The 17,685-nt window shown below is 45.3% G+C and overlaps 1 protein-coding gene across 3 annotated transcripts in view; it reads right to left on the reverse strand.

The window, feature by feature from the left end:
• The window catches only part of Git (ARF GTPase-activating protein GIT1), a 267,395-nt gene that overhangs the window by 156,341 nt on the left and 93,369 nt on the right, over positions 1 to 17,685 (reverse strand). For all 3 annotated transcript variants that reach the window (XM_084580679.1, XM_084580677.1, XM_084580678.1), the window contains exons 8-9: positions 3,409 to 3,454; positions 851 to 899 (exon numbers count right to left, since the gene is read on the reverse strand). In XM_084580679.1, the coding sequence (XP_084436805.1) occupies positions 851 to 899; positions 3,409 to 3,454 (95 nt within the window). The remainder of the gene's footprint in view (positions 1 to 850; positions 900 to 3,408; positions 3,455 to 17,685) is intronic.

Raw genomic sequence — 17,685 nt, forward strand, 5'->3', positions numbered from 1 at the left:
CTGTACATAGCCAGGACCAAACATCGGTTTCTTTTCCTGTTACATTCTTTCGCAGCAATGCCACAGCAAGAAACAACAAACGTCCTTGCTACAGGACGTTTGCACACCAGGCTCACTCCAGATGAGTTCTCTTTGACATAATGTACGCTCTGCTGCGTGCTTGCAGTTTTTCTTGCCCACATAATATGAGGATAGCCTTTTAAAAACAGGCTTCTTGTGGATATAGTACTTTCTTTATTACCACCTAAACACAAAAGCAATGAAAGAACTTGGTAGAGCAAAGCTCAGCGGATCAATCAGCCTGTATCCTTTCCTCGCTTTGGAGAGACATGTGCAACACGTGAGCTCTCTTGCTCCGTAGTGAAAGGACATTAGAGCACAGCTGAACTGGCCTACGCACATTTTCAAAGCCTCCTTCCGGCCCACAAGGGAGATGGGCCCCACGGTTGTCAGGGTGTGCATACTGTAGGGGATGCATGATCGGCAGAGTAGAAGCAATGATTTGTAGGCCTCAAATGCTAGTGAGAGTTCTGGGTGGCAAGGAGCTTGTTTTAAGCTTCCCCAGATATCAAAAAGAGACGTGTTTTGTGGACTGTTCTGCTCCCACTCTCTTTCTGAAGTGGCTTCAGTGCCCTGTGGGCCTCGCTGGTTGTCCCGGGATCGTGATTCCCTTAAACATTAAACTCACGGTTCTAACAATATGAGCAGGGGTCTTTTCATCATACAAATATACAATAACTACTGCGAACCCCCCAAATAAGCACACCACAACAAAGGTTTGCCAGCAGGAATACCAGCATGCAGCCAAGCAGTTACTAGCACATGATGGTGAAGCAGAGGAGAAACTCACAGCCTGCAGCTTGTGTTTGGCAGCCCGTGCATGTGCCGACAAGTCCAGACTGCATGTAAAAGGGAAAAGTACAACATAAAACACATTGCTTGTTCAAGAGCTCATTGTTTCTTGCACCGAAGCATGAAATAGGAGCTGTGGAGTTTATATGCACCAAGCCACCTCCACAGGCCAGTGAGAGAACCGCAAACACCGTCAAGTCACACATCCAGGTCACTTGCATGCAAGAAAAAAGCGCGCTCCTATCTCTTAGTCTACTCTTTCACACTTACATTTCTAACACCAAGACCATTATTCCTACAGACTGTCTGAGGGAAGAATGAAAGACCACTACATAGAGAAGTATCCCCTGTCCATGTGCCATCTGGATTAAAACCAGTTCCTTGTCTAACCTGCAAACACTGTTGTAGTATCGCAACTGACAGCACTGCAAGTCTCCTTTTGTTTTTATTTGTTTCCCCTTGACAACTCATTGCACCTCCCAGAGTTGCACAGCTCCAGATGGCTCCCATGACCACGACTGGGAAGGAATGACACCTGCTTGACCAGTCCCTCTCTCCACTCCCAAGCTTGGAATGTGCCAACTTCGTTTTTTGCTCTACACAGTGCTATTACATTATCAATGAATCCATCCGCAATACCACTTCTTATGCAGTTGACAATGCACTGTAACGGTCAAAGGATTTTCATCTCAGCCACAAGGGCATCGAAAAGCTAGGAGAAAGCTCCTTATTGCAGGAACAATCCATCTGCAATTTCAGAGCACCTTGGCTGCCTCATTGCAGCTGACACAACCCTCTGTCTTCGACCCAGATGACGCCTGCAATGTCCAAACAATTTTGGAAAACTTTGAGAGCGCAAACACACACGACCACTAAAGACAAGAGACGAGATCAGCGCTTGTGTCTCGTCTCTTGTCTTTAGTGGTCGTGTGTGTTTGCGCTCTTTCAAAGTTTTCCAAAAATGTACCAACTCACCCAAAAAGAAGTGTTAATGAAGTGTCCAAACAAGAATGCGTAGAATGTTCACGCGAAATAGTCTAAACTGGAGCACTCTAACTGCCTGTATAGGACCCTTTCCTTAAAAATAGCATGCAACTGCAGTTGCCATATGCACAGACACGTATGCAAGAGGGGCCATGCACACGCAGGTGCATAAAACAGAAAAAAAACCATACCCTGTATATGGTGCGCACCTCGGTTCTCTTTTTTTTGTCGCAGCATACTTTTATTGACCAACTTCATCGTCATCATCAGCCTGACTATACCCACTGCAGGGCGAAGGCCTCTCCCATACTCCTCCACTTAACCGGTCCTGTGCTAGCTACGTCCACTTGACCCTTGCGAACAACCTCATTCGTTCAACTAACTTAACTTTCTGCCGCCCCCTGCTATGCTTTCCTTCTCTTGGAATTCCATTTGTTACCCTAAGTGGCCATCGGTTGTCTTCTCTATGTGCTACGTGACCTGCACATGCCCATATTTTCTTTATTTTCACTAGAATGTCATTAACCCGAGTAATATCTCAGACAAACTATGCATGCTTCATATCTCTTAAAGTAGCACCTACCATTTTCCATTCCACAATTCTATGCATTGTCCTCAGCTTAATTAGAACACTTTTTGTTAGCCTCCTCGTTTCAGCCCCCATAGGTAAAATACTGGTAAGCTGCAAGTCATAGTCTGTGAGTATTTTCCAAATGTGCTCCATCCTAATCTTAATCTCCTGGTTTATCCCTTTCATGGTCCAAATCTGCGGTTACTACCTTTACAAGTATGCATATTTGCCTACCACTGTCAGTGTTTTGCTACCTAACGTAAAGTGCTGTTCCTTCCCAAGGCTGTTGAACATTACTTTAGTCTTCTGCATATTGATTTTCAAGCCTACCTTTCTGCTATTCCTGTCTAGGCCATCAATCATTCTTTGCAGTTTATCCCCAGAGTTACTTAGCAAGGCAATGTTACCACTAAATCGGAGATTACTGAGGTATTCTCCATCAACACTTGTCCCTAACTGCTCCCATTCCATCGCTAAATACTTCCTTTAAGCAAGCTGTGAACAGTACTAAGGAGATCGTGCTTCTTTACCTAACACCTTTCTTTATGAAAATTTTGTTACTTTATGCAGAACTATAGCTGCAGTGCAGCCATTATAGGTATCTTCCAATACTTTCCCATATACCCTGTCTACACACCGATTTCGCAATGCCTGTATAACCGTTAAGGTTTCTACTGAGTCAAATGCTTTTTCGTGCTCAATGAATGCTAAGCATAAGGGCTGGTTATATTCCGAGCCTTTTTCTATCACCTGGTTGATGGTATGAATATGATTGATAGCACAGTACACTTTCCGAAAACCTGCTTGATTTTTGCTTGACTGAAGTCTAGGATTGTCCTGATTCTGTTAGTGATTGCCTTAGTAAACACCTTATAGCATAGAGTAAGGTGACCAACCTCACTCTAGGAAAATGTGTCCCACACGTCATTGGTAACATTGTTCAATGCCTCCAAGCTTCACGTTAGAGACACTTCTCAGGACAGGATGCATTGCACACTCACCAGTCAGCCATCTCAGGAAGAATGAAGTGCTGCCCCAGGTGGTGCTCTGCACACACACAACACCAGCACAACTTCACTCACTGTGTCTCCCAAGCAGCTAGGCACTGTATCCAGTGTGTACCAGCAGTGGCCTACCTTCTATGTGGGGCAATGAAAGTGAAAAAAGTTTAGCTAAAACACAGGGAGTACATTACAACTTCTTTCTGAGCGGATTGGTGCATACTGTACAATAAAAAGTTATAGCGCAAAGAAAGCAATCGCACAGAGACAGGGTGACGACACACAACTCAAGCGCTCATTGCGCTTGTGTTGTGTGTCATCACCCTGTCTGTGAGCGGTTTTCTTTTCTTGCTCTATAACTTATTAGTGTACTCTGAGCACACAATACAGAAACGTACATGCGCAGAGAGATAGGGCAACAAAAAGCTTGTAAAAAGAATGAAGCATGACACTCCAGAGACCCTAGAGGGCCCTTCATCATTATAGTCAAAGCTGTACTGAAAACAATCCTCCCTCCTAGTCCAGCCAATTATCTGAGTTGACAAAAGCACAGATATTGTCAACCTATATCTCTGCCACATCCTAATTATGCAAGTCTGCTTGACTGGTGAACCTCTGAATGAATTCAATGCGTCCTCATAATCGATCGGTTCCCAAATTGGGTTCTGTGGGCTGCTTTTGTGGATTCTCTTCCTTTCCCATACATTTCTTCTAGGTGCGTGCAGATCAGACACGGTACCAAATTTTTGTAAAAACTGATATTAGCACTCCCTCAGTTTCACATTACAGCCAAGAGGTTGGGAGGGCACACTCAGAGGACTTGGCCCAGCCACTGCACATGCACGTTTCCAACACCAGTGAGGTGCCCGCATTGGAGAAGATGTGCGCCCAGACCAAACCATCAAGATAAAACAAAAATGCACCAGCAACCGTACAACGTGGTGCCGAAATACGCACTAGCACTACTGGTTGCTTATTTCAGTCCTACAATAGCTCCATCAATTGCATTTTGGCTTCACTTTTTTGCAATCTCTTCTCCTGGGTGAAGGTGATGAATAGATGGTGGGTAGGTGGGTAGGATGTTCTCAGGGGTGGGGGCAGGGGGGTTGTAGGCAGATTCAGGATAATTAAGATGGGGTTTGCAGCAGTGGCACAGACGTAGAACATCTGCCTCACGTGCAAGAGGACTGTGGTTCGAATCTCGGTACCGCGCAATCCTCCACCGAATAATATTAATAAAACAAAATTCATATGTTGATGGAACTGCATAAACAGGTTTGTGGTGCAATCTGATCCTAGTAACACCTCCGGAAACGCGCTCCCTCACCAGAAAAGGATTTAGCCACCATGTAGTAGTAATTGGCCGCAACCTCCAATGAATACTCCAACAAATCCCTGGTCCTCAGTCACCAGCGGCTGCGCAGCAACTGATTATGGCAGCGGTCAGACCTGTAGCACCGCGGAGGGTGCCAAGAATGTCTGTCTCCGGACAGGTCGCCATTGGAAACTGGCCCTGGCAACATTTACCACTAGAACCCTACTAGTAAGGCTAGTTTAGCAGTGCTCTTCGAGGAACCAGTGGGTATGAAATGGGATATCATAGGGCTTAGTGAGGTTAGGAGGCCAAATTAGGCATTTAATACACTGAAGGGTGGGCATGTACTGTGTTATTAAGGCTTACCTTGGAGACAAGAACTAGGAGTAGGTTTTCTTGTCAAAACGAATATAGATTGTAATATAGATCTATAGCATCAATAAGTGGTATACATTGAAGGTTGTACAAGCATAAGCACCTACATATAGTCATGATGACCAGGCAGTTGAAAGCTTCCACGAAGATGTAGAATCGGCAATGGGGAAGGTAAAACCACATTATACTGCACTGATGGGTGACTTCAATGCCATAATAAGCAGAAAGCAAGCTGCAGACCAGGCAGTGGGCAACTATAGCAGTGGGTTAAGGAATAGCAGGGGGAGGTATTAGTCGAGTGGGCTGAACACAATATCTTAGGAATAATGAATACCTTTCTTAGCAAATGGAAGAACTGGAACCAGACATACAAAACAACTAATGGGGAGACTAAAAATGAAATTGACTTGATACTGTGTACTAACCCTGGCATTATGCAAGATGTAGAGGTAACCAGAAAGGTGTGACGCAGTGACCACAGAATGATAAGGTCCCAAATTAATCTAGACTTGAACAGGGAACGAAACAGATTACTAAGAAAGAAGTCCATCAACAAATTAGCAGTGAGAGGGAAGGTAGCAGAATTCAGGAACAACAAAAGAACTAACGGGGAGACTAATAAAGAAATTGACTTCATACTGTGTTCAAACTTTGGTATAATGCAAGATGTAGAGGTAATCAGAAAGGTGTGACGCAGTGACCACAGAATGATAAGGTCCCAAATTAATCTAGACTTGAACAGGGAACGAAACAGATTACTAAGAAAGAAGTCCATCAAAAAATTAGCAGTGAGAGGGAAGGTAGCAGAATTCAGGAACATACAAAGGAACTAACGGAGAGACAAAATAAGAAATTGACTTCATACTATGTTGTTAACCTTGGCATTATGCAAGATGTAGAGGTAATCAGAAAGGTGTGACGCAGTGACCACAGAATGATAAGGTCCCAAATAATTCTAGACTTGAACAGGGAATGAAACAGATTACTAAGAAAGAAGTCCATCAACAAATTAGCAGTGAGAGGGAAGGTAGCAGAATTCAGGAACAACAAAAGGACTAACGGGGAGACTAATAAAAAAATTGACTTCATACTGTGTTCAAACTTTGGTATAATGCAAGATGTAGAGGTAATCAGAAAGGTGTGACGCAGTGACCACAGAATGATAAGGTCCCAAATTAATCTAGACTTGAACAGGGAATGAAACAGATTACTAAGAAAAAAGTCCATCAGCAAATTAGTAGTGAGAGAGAAGGTAGCAGAATTCAGGAACATACAAAAGAACTAATGGGGAGTAAAAATGAAATTGACTTCATACTGTGTTCAAACTTTGGTATAATGCAAGATGTAGAGGTAATCAGAAAGGTGTGACGCAGTGACCACAGAATGATAAGGTCCCAAATTAATCTAGACTTGAACAGGGAATGAAACAGATTACTAAGAAAAAAGTCCATCAGCAAATTAGTAGTGAGAGAGAAGGTAGCAGAATTCAGGAACATACAAAAGAACTAATGGGGAGACTAAAAATGAAATTGACTTCATACTGTGTTCTAACCTTGGCATTATGCAAGATGTAGAGGTAATCAGAAAGGTGTGATGCAGTGACCACAGAATGATAAGGTTCCAAATTAATCTAGACTTGAACAGGGAACGAAACAGATTACTAAGAAAGAAGTCCATCAACAAATTAGCAGCGAGAGGGAAGGTAGCAGAATTCAGGAACAACAAAAGGACTAACGGGGAGACTAATAAAGAAATTGACTTCATACTGTGTTCAAACTTTGGTATAATGCAAGATGTAGAGGTAATCAGAAAGGTGTGACGCAGTGACCACAGAATGATAAGGTCCCAAATTAATCTAGACTTGAACAGGGAACGAAACAGATTACTAAGAAAAAAGTCCATCAGCAAATTAGTAGTGAGAGAGAAGGTAGCAGAATTCAGGAACATACAAAAGAACTAATGGGGAGACTAAAAATGAAATTGACTTCATACTGTGTTCTAACCTTGGCATTATGCAAGATGTAGAGGTAATCAGAAAGGTGTGATGCAGTGACCACAGAATGATAAGGTTCCAAATTAATCTAGACTTGAACAGGGAACGAAACAGATTACTAAGAAAGAAGTCCATCAACAAATTAGCAGCGAGAGGGAAGGTAGCAGAATTCAGGATCTCGCTACAGAACAGATATTCAGCGTTAACTAAGGAAGAAGACCTTAGTGTACCGTAACTGAATGCGTGGCAGAAATAGGTGGTAGGATAGTTAGAGAGGTAAATTAGCTAAGAAAATGAACGCCTCCAACCCAACAAACAGGGTGGAATGGGCAGAGCTATCAAAGCCAATTAATAGATGCAAAGCGTAAAACATAAGGAGCTGAAACATGGAGAAAATCGACCATGCTCTAAAGAACGGTGGGAGCTAAGCGGTGAAGAAATTAGGCATAGGAAAATTCAGATGTTTGCGCTAAGCGACAAGGAGGGCAATATCATCATTAATATTGTCACGCTACTGACGATGATGAAGGATTGTGATGGTGCGGCAGAAGAGGATAAAGAAGCATTGGTTTCTGGGGCTAGTAGGCTTCATCTTGTCATGCGGCTTCAGCACTGTAAATAAACACCCCCTTTTTTATTTTTACCGTAACAACTTGGTGGAAGGTGCTTCGTTCGATCCCTACCTGGGGCGCTGCAAGACCAATTGGAGTATCGACGTAGTCGCCGCCTTGCTGGACTACCACCACTTCCGACCATCATGGACCACACTGACTATAATCGTGGAAGCCGCGACGCTGCAAGCCAGGCTGGTGACAGGCCTGCCCCCTCCAGTCCTATTCCGTCCCAGCCTTATCGGGAACCATGACCGTTTGCAGGAGAAGAAGGTGAGGATGTTGAGAAGTGGCTACTTCATTATCAACGAGTTAGTCGGTACAACCGGTGGGACCCGTCACCATGCCAACCAATGTCGTTTTCTTTCTAACTCATACGGCGATGACCTGGTTTAAGAATAACAAGGACAACTTGATGACTTGGGAACGGTTTGCCTCTGAGATAAAACAGCGTTTTGGCGACTCTGTTCCGAGCAAAATGTGGGCTGAGCAGACCCTTGCTCAAAGAGCTCAACTGCCCGATGAAACTTGTACCACCTATACAGAAGAGATCCTCAGATTATGCAAATGTGTCAATTCTAACATGCCCAAGGAAGACAGAGTCGGCCACATTTTGAAGGGCATCACGGCTGATGTGTACTTTTTAATCGCCAAAGACATCCTTGGCACTGTCTCCGATGTCATTAGACACATCTGCGCTTTTCATGCTCTGAAAACACGTCGTATTGCGCCAAAATTTGGGCGGCTGGCCAATGCGCCTACTGTGGCCAGCCTTGATGACCATGCCCAACTACATCTTCCGTCGACTATCCGGCAAATCGTGCGGGAAGAACTTCTACGGCTCAACCCACTTCCCCTGCATGAATCTGCTGAGGTCTCTGTCCAGAGGGTACCGAGACGGCCGGCTTCACCATCACAAGCGATTGCAGTGCAGCCTTTCTGCCAAGCTCCTGAAGTTGCAGCTTCTATTGACTGCCCGCCTATGCATTTTGCCAACCCGATGAGGTATGACGTCGCCTCAAGTGCCCCTAGATCTTCAATTCGATCTGTCAGGATTCCTGAGCAGTATGAGCATTCAGCCAGACCTACAATATGCCCTGCTGTTCCTAGCTCTTATCCACAACAGCATTTTCTACCTTCCCCGCTGATATGCTACCACTGCGGCGTCGAAGGTCACATCGCCAGGTACTGCCGCGGTAGGTTCCCGCCACGCTATAACCGTCCGGTGCCTCCAACAGCACCCAACAGTTGTCAATACAGCCTCGTTTTTCAACAATCAAATACTCCGCGTGGGTATTACTGCAACATCCATAACGAGAATCTCCGCGACTATTCCCCTGCATCTGACAGAAGCGTTACTCCTCCACCCGCCTTCCGTGCACGTCGTTCTCCATCACCGCGGCGGTGTTACATGTCGCCTCGGCAGGAAAACTAACCAGCGCGACCAATGGGGGTGAGGCCACTGGAAATGTGCTGAGTGCCAACATCCCTCCAGCTATAATGCTCAAGAACAAGATTAGTGTGTTCATTGATGGTGTGTGTACATTAGCTTTGGTGGATACGGGTGCGACTGTGTCTGTGATGAGTAATCAGTTTAGGCACTTGTTGGGACGCAAAGTGATGTTTGAATATGCCCGTGCTTCAATGTTTTGTGGTGTGAGTGGAGAGGCGTTGCGGCCTCTGGGTGTGTGTAGTGCGCAAGTGTCTGTGGGTGGCGCAATGTTTCAAGCTGAATTCGTCGTCTTACCCTACGTTACGCATGACACCATTTTAGGAATGGACTTTTTGAAGTTTTGTGGCGCTACCGTGGACTGCCGAAGTCAAAACGTTCATTTTGTTATGCCATGTTATGCCATTCGGGCTGTGCAATGCGCCCGCCACGTTTCTTTATTCATTTCTTTATTCATAAAATACCCGCAGCGCCACTAGGGCATTACAGCGGGGGGCACAAAACATCATAAAACAAATCCACAATTTTGCGGCAAACTACATCCTCTGGCAATGCGTTCCAATCATTTATGGTACGCGGAAAAAATGAATACTTAAACAAATCAGTACGGCATTGGTATGCTCGAAGCTTCAATTTATGGTCATTTCGAGAAGAAACATAATGTGGTTGCTATAAATAATTTGAAACAGTGATTCCGGTTTGGTTGTGAAAAATGCTGAAGAACAATTTAGGCCGCAAATTTTTTCGCCATTCATTTAAAGGGTACCAGCACAGTTCACGTTTCATATTGGTAGCGCTGAGAAATCGATCATACTTCCCCATAACAAACCGAGCAGCAACAGATTGTATACGCTCAATGGCGTCAACATGCACACGATGGAACGGGTCCCACACAGGACAGGCATACTCTAATATCGGCCGCACATAAGTCTGATACGCAGCCTGCTTTACTTCGACAGACACATTCTTTAAATTTCGTTGCAAAAAGCTTAGAGCCCTTCCCGCCTTACTGGCTGTATTATGCATATGTGCAAAGCCCACGTCCCATCTTCAGAAAACATGACACCCAGATATTTGTAACTGCTTCATTTTTTATTATTTGATTATCCAAGAAATATGTATTAAAAAGCTTGTTCCGTTTCTTTGTGAAACTAACATGAACACACTTCTTGCTGTTCAAGAACAGACAATTTTCCCGACACCTTTGTTCTATTCGGAAAATATCGTCCTGGAGCTGTGTGGAACCCATTTCATTTGTCACAACAGAATACAAAACACAGGCATCCGCATACAGTCGCATGTTAGAGATTATTCCATTTGAGATATCATTTATAAAAACAAGAAAGAGCAGCGGACCCAGAACAGATCTGGGGGACACCAGATGTAACAGAGACCAAACTAGAACTGGTGCCATTTAACACTACCTTCTGTTTCCGTGGAGTTAAATAATTTGAGATCCATGCAGTAATAGTGTGATCAATGTTAAGATTTTCTAGTTTTTGTATTAGGACCGCGTGGGAGACTGTATCGAAGGCCTTCTGAAAATCTAAAAACAAACAGTCCAGCTGCCCCTTCCCATCAATCACTGATGCTATATCGTGGTAAAATTCTATCAATTGAGTAGTGCATGAAAAACCTTTTCTAAATCCATTCTGGCGAGGGTTTAAAAACTCAATGGAAGAGAGGTGCTGCATTAATGCCGAATATAATACGTGTTCAAGGATTTTGCAACATATCGGTGTGAGGGAAATTGGTCGATAGTTAGACATATCAGATTTTGTCCCACTTTTAAACACTGGTACTACATTAGCTACTTTCCATTCATCAGGAAGCTTGGCCTGCGCAAGAGATTTGTCATAAATTACATAATGATACTGAGACACTGCTAAGAAACAATGCTTTAGAACTCTTGGCAATATCCCGTCTGGACCTATAGCCTTGGACTCGTCTATATTATTCAGAAGCTGAAGTATTCCATCGTGTGAGAGGACAAAAGGAGGCATGGGTGGGTAATCATTTCTATGTGGTTGAGTCTGAACTGCTTTCGGAGAGCGGAAAACGAATTTGAAGAAATTATTAAATATCGTAGCTTTTCCACTGTCTTCTGTTACGATCAAACCATCATGAACTATGTGCGGAGGACTGTGCTTATCATTACTGCAGCGCTTCATAAATTTATAAAAAGCTTTTCTATTGTTGCACTGAAAGTCAGAAACCAACCGCTCAAAGTATTTCTTCCGCCTTTCTTTCATCTTTGGCTTAAAAAGTGTCGTTAGGTTCTTTAGTTTATGAAAAACATGCTGATTTGGTTCTAAAATATTGTGATCAAGGCCTCTGTCGTTTACGAATGAGCTTCATAAGATGTCCATTAATCCAAGGCTTCAGCCTTTTTTCAAGTTTACTACTTTCAATGCTCGGAATATATGTATCAGTAAGGCTGTTAATTCTGACTTTAAACAAGCTCCAAATATCGTCAACGCTTGCATCTTCTGCCATGCATTCAAAAGACAAAAAATGGTCTTGTAGTTTCTCTGATATTGTCGTATAGTCTGCTCTGTCGTAGAAGTAAACCTTCCTGGACTCACATATTTTTGTTTTTTTTAATAGCTATGGTCAGTTGTGCGGTATTTACATAATGGTCACTAATGCCCGGAGTAACACGTACATCAGATAGTACACCAGGATTGTTGCAAAACAAATGATTTATGGACACAGTTTTACGCGGCTTAAAACGGGACATTTGTCTTTGCTATCTGGACGATGTCGTCATATTTGGGAAGTCCTTAAAAGAACACAATGACCGTCTAGTACGCGTCTTGAATTGTCTGCACAACGCCGCCCTAATTCTAAACTCGAAAAAGTGCCGCTTTGGAGAGCGCCAAGCGCTGGTGCTAGGACACCTTGTCAATGGTGATGGTGTAATGCCGGATCCCCAGAAAACTGCCGCTGTTGAGTCTTTTAAACCCCCGCAGACAGTGAAGGAGTTGCGCAGTTCTCGAGGGTTGTGTTCGTATTTTAGACGCTTTATACATCGCTTTGCCAACGCTGCTTACCCACTGACGTGTCTTCTCAATAAAAACTCCACTTTTGACTGGACATCAGACTGTGACGCGTCATTTCGTCAACTGAAGTTTCTTTTGATATCGAAACCCATCCTACCTCACTTCGATCCTGCTGCAGTGACAGAAGTTCACACGGACGCTAGTGGAATCGGTCTCGGGGCAGTCCTTGTCCAACGGCACGATGAACGAGAGCATGTTATCGCATACGCAAGTCGTACCCTGAGCAAGCCGGAGCGAAACTACACAGTCACCGAACAGGAATGCCTGGCTGTAGTTTTCGCTGTGCAGCGTTTCCGTTCATATTTGTACAGACGGTCGTTTACTATCGTAACTGACCATCATTCACTCTGCTGGCTGCGAAACCTTCGAGACCCATGTGGTCGCCTCACACGCTGGGCCCTCAGGTTACAGGAATATGACTTTGCCGTGGTGTACAAAAGCGGGAGGCGTCATGCAGACGCAGATTGTCTTTCTAGGATGCCAATGGCCACAACCGGATCTGACAGCGACGATTTCGACAATTATATATCAACCCTCGAGCCAGCGTACCCCGACACACGTTTTCAGAAGGGAACAGCAAAGCGATAGCAGTCTGCAGCCTCTCTTTGCTGCCGCCCAAGCCAGCGCAGCTACAAGCCGTCTTTGTTTGCATGATGGCCTCCTATGAAAAAAGAGTTATTCGCCTGTCAGCCAGCGATACCTACTCGTAGCTCCCAAGACGCTTTGCACGGACGTATTGAGTGTCATGCATGATGATCCAACTTCTGGGCATTTGGGATCGGTTCGAGGACTCCACCGTGCTCAAGAAAGATTTTACTTGCCCAGAATGCTCTCAACAATTGAACAATATGTTGCCAATTGCAAGTAATGTTAACGCCACAAACGTCCCACTGCCACTCCATCTGGCTTGCTGCACCCTGTGAAGACCCCGACAATTCCGTTTGATCAAGTAGCCATTGACCTCGTAGGTCCGTTTCCGAAGTCCTTGAATGGAAATCGCTGGATTGTAATCTGCGTGGACTATCTCACACGTTACTGCGAAACCGCCGCTCTTCCATCTGCTACAGCACATCAGGTATCGCTTTTCCTGCTGCACTCAGTCATCTTACGACACGGGCCGCCACGAATTGTCATAACTGATCGGGGCCGACAATTCACTGCTGACGTTGTTGAAGAGCTTATGCATTTATGCGCCGTAACTTCCCGACACTCAACGCCATACCATCCCCAGATAAGTGGCTTGACTGAGCGCATCAACAGAACTCTTATAAACATGCTAGCCATGTATGTGGATGCAAGACATAAGAACTGGGACACCATACTACCCTTTATCACATATGCATTAAATACCACCACGCATGAGACGACTGGGCACAGTCCATTCTTCCTGCTATATGCAGACTGCCACGCTACTCCCTGGATACTATCCTGCCCGTCTCAAGCTGTGAAGATCCCTGCCTGGCTGAGACCCTCTGTCTCGCCGAAGAAGCTGAGAGAATCACCCGCTTATGGTCTGGTGCTTCACAAGGTGATTCATCGCGACACTGAGCCCATCCTGCCGCACAGCATCCCACCTACCACGCACGTCAACAGCACCGGCGCCCACTGCCTGCCGCCGCAGGAATATCATCATCATCATCATCATCATCAGCCTGATTATACCCACTGCAGGGCGAAGGCCTCTCCCATATTTCTCCACTTAACCCTGTTCTGTGCTAGCTGCATCCACTTGACCCCTGCGAACTTCTTAATCTCATCCGCCCACCTAACTTTCTGCCGCCCCCTGCTACGATTTCCTTCCCTTGGAATCCAGTTTGTTACCCTCAGCGACCATCGGTTATCCTCTCTTCGCACTACATGTCCTGCCCATGTCCATTTCTTCTTCTTAATTTCTACTAGAATGTCGGTAACTTGAGTTATTTCTCTGACCCACTCTGCACGCTTTCTATCTCTTAATGTTACCCCTACCATTTTTCGTTCCATAGCCCTCTGGGTTGTCCTCAACTTAAGTAGGACTCTCTTGGTTAGCCTCCACGTTTCAGCCCCATAGGTGAGTACAGGCAAGATGCAACTGTTGTATACTTTCCTCTTGAGCGATACCGGTAAGCTGCTAGTCATAATCTGCGAGTGCTTGCCAAATGCGCTCCATCCCAATCGTATTCTTCTTGTTATTTCCTTTTCGTGGTCCGGATCTGCGGTTACTACCTGTCCTAAGTAGACATATTCGCCTACAACTTCCAGTATTTCGCTACCTAATGTAAACTGCTGTTCCTTCCCGAGGCTGTTGAACATTACCTTAGTCTTCTGCATATTGATTTTCAAGCCTACCTTTTTACTTTTCCTGTCTAGGTCATCAATCATTATTTGCAGTTCATCCCCCGAGTTGCTTAGCAAGGCAATGTCATCAGCAAATCGCAGATTACTGAGGTATTCTCCATCTACCCTTATCCCTAACTGCTCCCATTCCAAGTCTCTGAATACTTCCTCTAAACAAGCTGTGAATAGTACTGGGGAGATTGTGTCTCCTTGCCTAACACCTTTCTTTATGGGAATTTTGTTACTTTCTTTATGCAGAACTATGGTTGCTGTGCAGCCACTATATATATCTTCTAGCAATTTCACGTACGGCTCGTCTACCCCCTGATTTCGCAATGCCTGCATCACCGCCGAGGTTTCAACTGAGTCAAATGCTTTTTCGTAATCAATGAATGCTATGTATAAGGGCTGGTTATATTCCGCGCATTTTTCTATCACCTGATTGATGGTATGGATATGATCGATAGTAGAGTACCGTTTCCGAAACCCTGCTTGATCCTTTGCTTGATTGCAGTCTAAGGTTGTCCTGATTCTATTAGCGATTACCTTAGTAAATACCTTATACGTAACAGACAGTAAGCTGATTGGTCTGTAATTTTTTAGGTCCTTAGAGTCCCCTTTCTTGTGAATGAGGATAATGTTTGCATTCTTCCATGGTTCCGGTACCGTCGATGATACCAGGCACTGCGTATACAGGGTGGCCAGTTTTTCTAGCACGATATCCCCCCCGTCCTTCAGCAAATCTGTAGTTATCTGATCCTCTCCAGCTGATTTCCCCCTTTTCATAGTTTCTAGTGCTTTCTTGACCTCGTCCTTCGTCACTGGGGGAACGTCTGACTGTTTTTCCCTACCGCCAATCTCATTACGGTCCTGACTACTTTGGCTACTGTAGAGATCTGTATAGAACTCCTCGGCTACTTTCACTTTTGTACATGGGCTACTTTCGCAGGAATATGCCCCACGATTATCGCCACATGCATTCTCATCAACGATAGTCAATCACCCTCCTTGCCACCTGACCGCTTTATAAACGAGACGCCACCGCCTTCATTGGGCTCGACAGCACCACAGCTATGGCCACTGCAACTCACCTGCGACGCTTGTTTGTCTTGTAGATAAATGCAAAACATACTTTATTCGCGCGACGCACGCGCTATGCTGGCTTACTGGTGCTGCCGAGGCCACTGTGCTGCATCCAGATTGCCTTTGATTGCTACTATGTTATCAAGCAGTTACTAATCCATGCAGGCGACGTTGAACTAAAACCTAGTCCCAACACTCGTTCCGGTGATACCCAATCTTCCACTGAAATACTTGAAGCACTAAACAAAATTCGATTCAGACAAGCTTTGCTTCTTACAGAAATGAAATCTATTCGCCTTTAACTTTCCCAGAATGACAAAACATTTCAAGAAATAAAAAACAGACTGGCCAAAATTGAAGCTGACTGTTCATCAATGACAGCAGTTAAAGAACAGGTGAACCACTTACAAGAACTATCCGAACAAAATGCTATGCAAATTGCCAGCATTGAAACCAGACTGGATGATTCCAACGACAGATCATGCACAAATTTATAAGATTATCTATGCAGCGTTTCTGACTGCCCAAGAGGTGTGGGTTCACATCGGTCCTAATGGCTGTAGACGTCACATTATCGAGGTCTGAGGTGTTGGATAAAGCGCACTGGCCTGTACATTCTCCAAGTTCTTAAAAATAAGCGACCATCATGTTTGCCATCAAATGTTGGGGTTCTCACGCTAAAATTGTCACCAGCACTTCGGCTTACCCATGGACAAGTTCGGCAAGGCCCCGAGCTACACTAACTTGTCGAGTAAGAAGCAGTGACATGTTCGCTTCAGCAATGCCATGCGTGCTGGTGCTGTGATCCCATTCGACTGTGAAGAACTTGCTCACACGTGGAGGGATAGTTTGTGGTCATCACAGACATGCAACATTGTTTTCCGGAAGTTTGTGTTGCTATTAATGGCTCGCTTGGTTAAAAACGATATCATGAGCTGCTCTCGAAGGTCTACAACAGCACCAAACTCTTGAAGAAAATCCATGCCAAGAATCAGATCTTTGCAGCACTCTTGTAATCAGCAGAGGTGCCAGTGAAAGTAAAACCGCAGAACTCTATGTGGCAAGTGCACATGCCAATCGGCGTCATCACATGGCCACCGGCAGTTTGCATTATTGGTCCAGACCACGGCATCAGAACCTTACAAAGTGCCGTGGCAAGCTGGCTGCTCATGACGGAAAAATCGGCACCGGTATCCACGAGTGCAGTCACATCACAACCGTCGGCGGATACAAAAATTTTCCCAGAAGCAATGTGTTCGCAGCACGTTGGGAAATTCATCGGATCGGGTCGTCGCCACTCAGGCCGTCACATCAAATGAGCAGGTGCAGGCTGTTTAATCTCAGCTACTGCGGTGGCCTCACTCCCGGAGGTCGCCGTGTTTAGTTTTCCCAGCGAGGGGACATGCCTCCGAATTGCCCAGAGCAGGAGTATCGACTGGGTGAAACAAAGCACCTTGGGGATGACAATCGCGACTGCCGTTGCGGTGACATCGGGTGCACCTCGTGAGCAGCCAGGTATTTCTCAATCTCCTGTGGTTTTTCGCCATAGCAGGATCGAGGTGCATTTAGTGGAAATCCTCTCAAACCTATTCTCCGGTGTTGGCAATTGCAAAGAATATGGCCAGGCTCCCCGCACTGATAACAGAGCAGCCGTCTGTTCGGTGTGTGCCATAAGTGCGCCTCGCTGATAGTGGGACGCAGGTCTTGCTGTGGCTCGACAGGGCACAGATCTTGATGCTGCTCGACAAAGCGTAGGTATCGCGAGGCTGTGGTCTGGCAACGGGGCGGAATGGATGTGGCTCGGTGGCATGTCGGTGTAGGACATCGCTATATGTCATAATGCATGACTTCGGTAGTGGTGCTGGTAGTGGCTGCACTGCTCGCCGGATTTCATCATGGATGATGTTCCCGGTAGAAGGGTTCATTGATTCAATGAAGGTGGAGCATCCAAGTGGAGGTTTTGCAGCTCTTCGCAGACAATGCCCCTCACAAGCTCCAGCAATGCCTCGTCCTTGGCTGCTGGCAGACGCGCAGTAGGGTTTGGCTGCTACACTTGCCTGACGGTCCTTCCT

Source organism: Amblyomma maculatum, chromosome 10, assembly GCF_055883805.1.
Source record: "Amblyomma maculatum isolate TAMU_Amacu chromosome 10, ASM5588380v1, whole genome shotgun sequence".
Lineage (NCBI taxonomy): Eukaryota > Metazoa > Arthropoda > Arachnida > Ixodida > Ixodidae > Amblyomma > Amblyomma maculatum.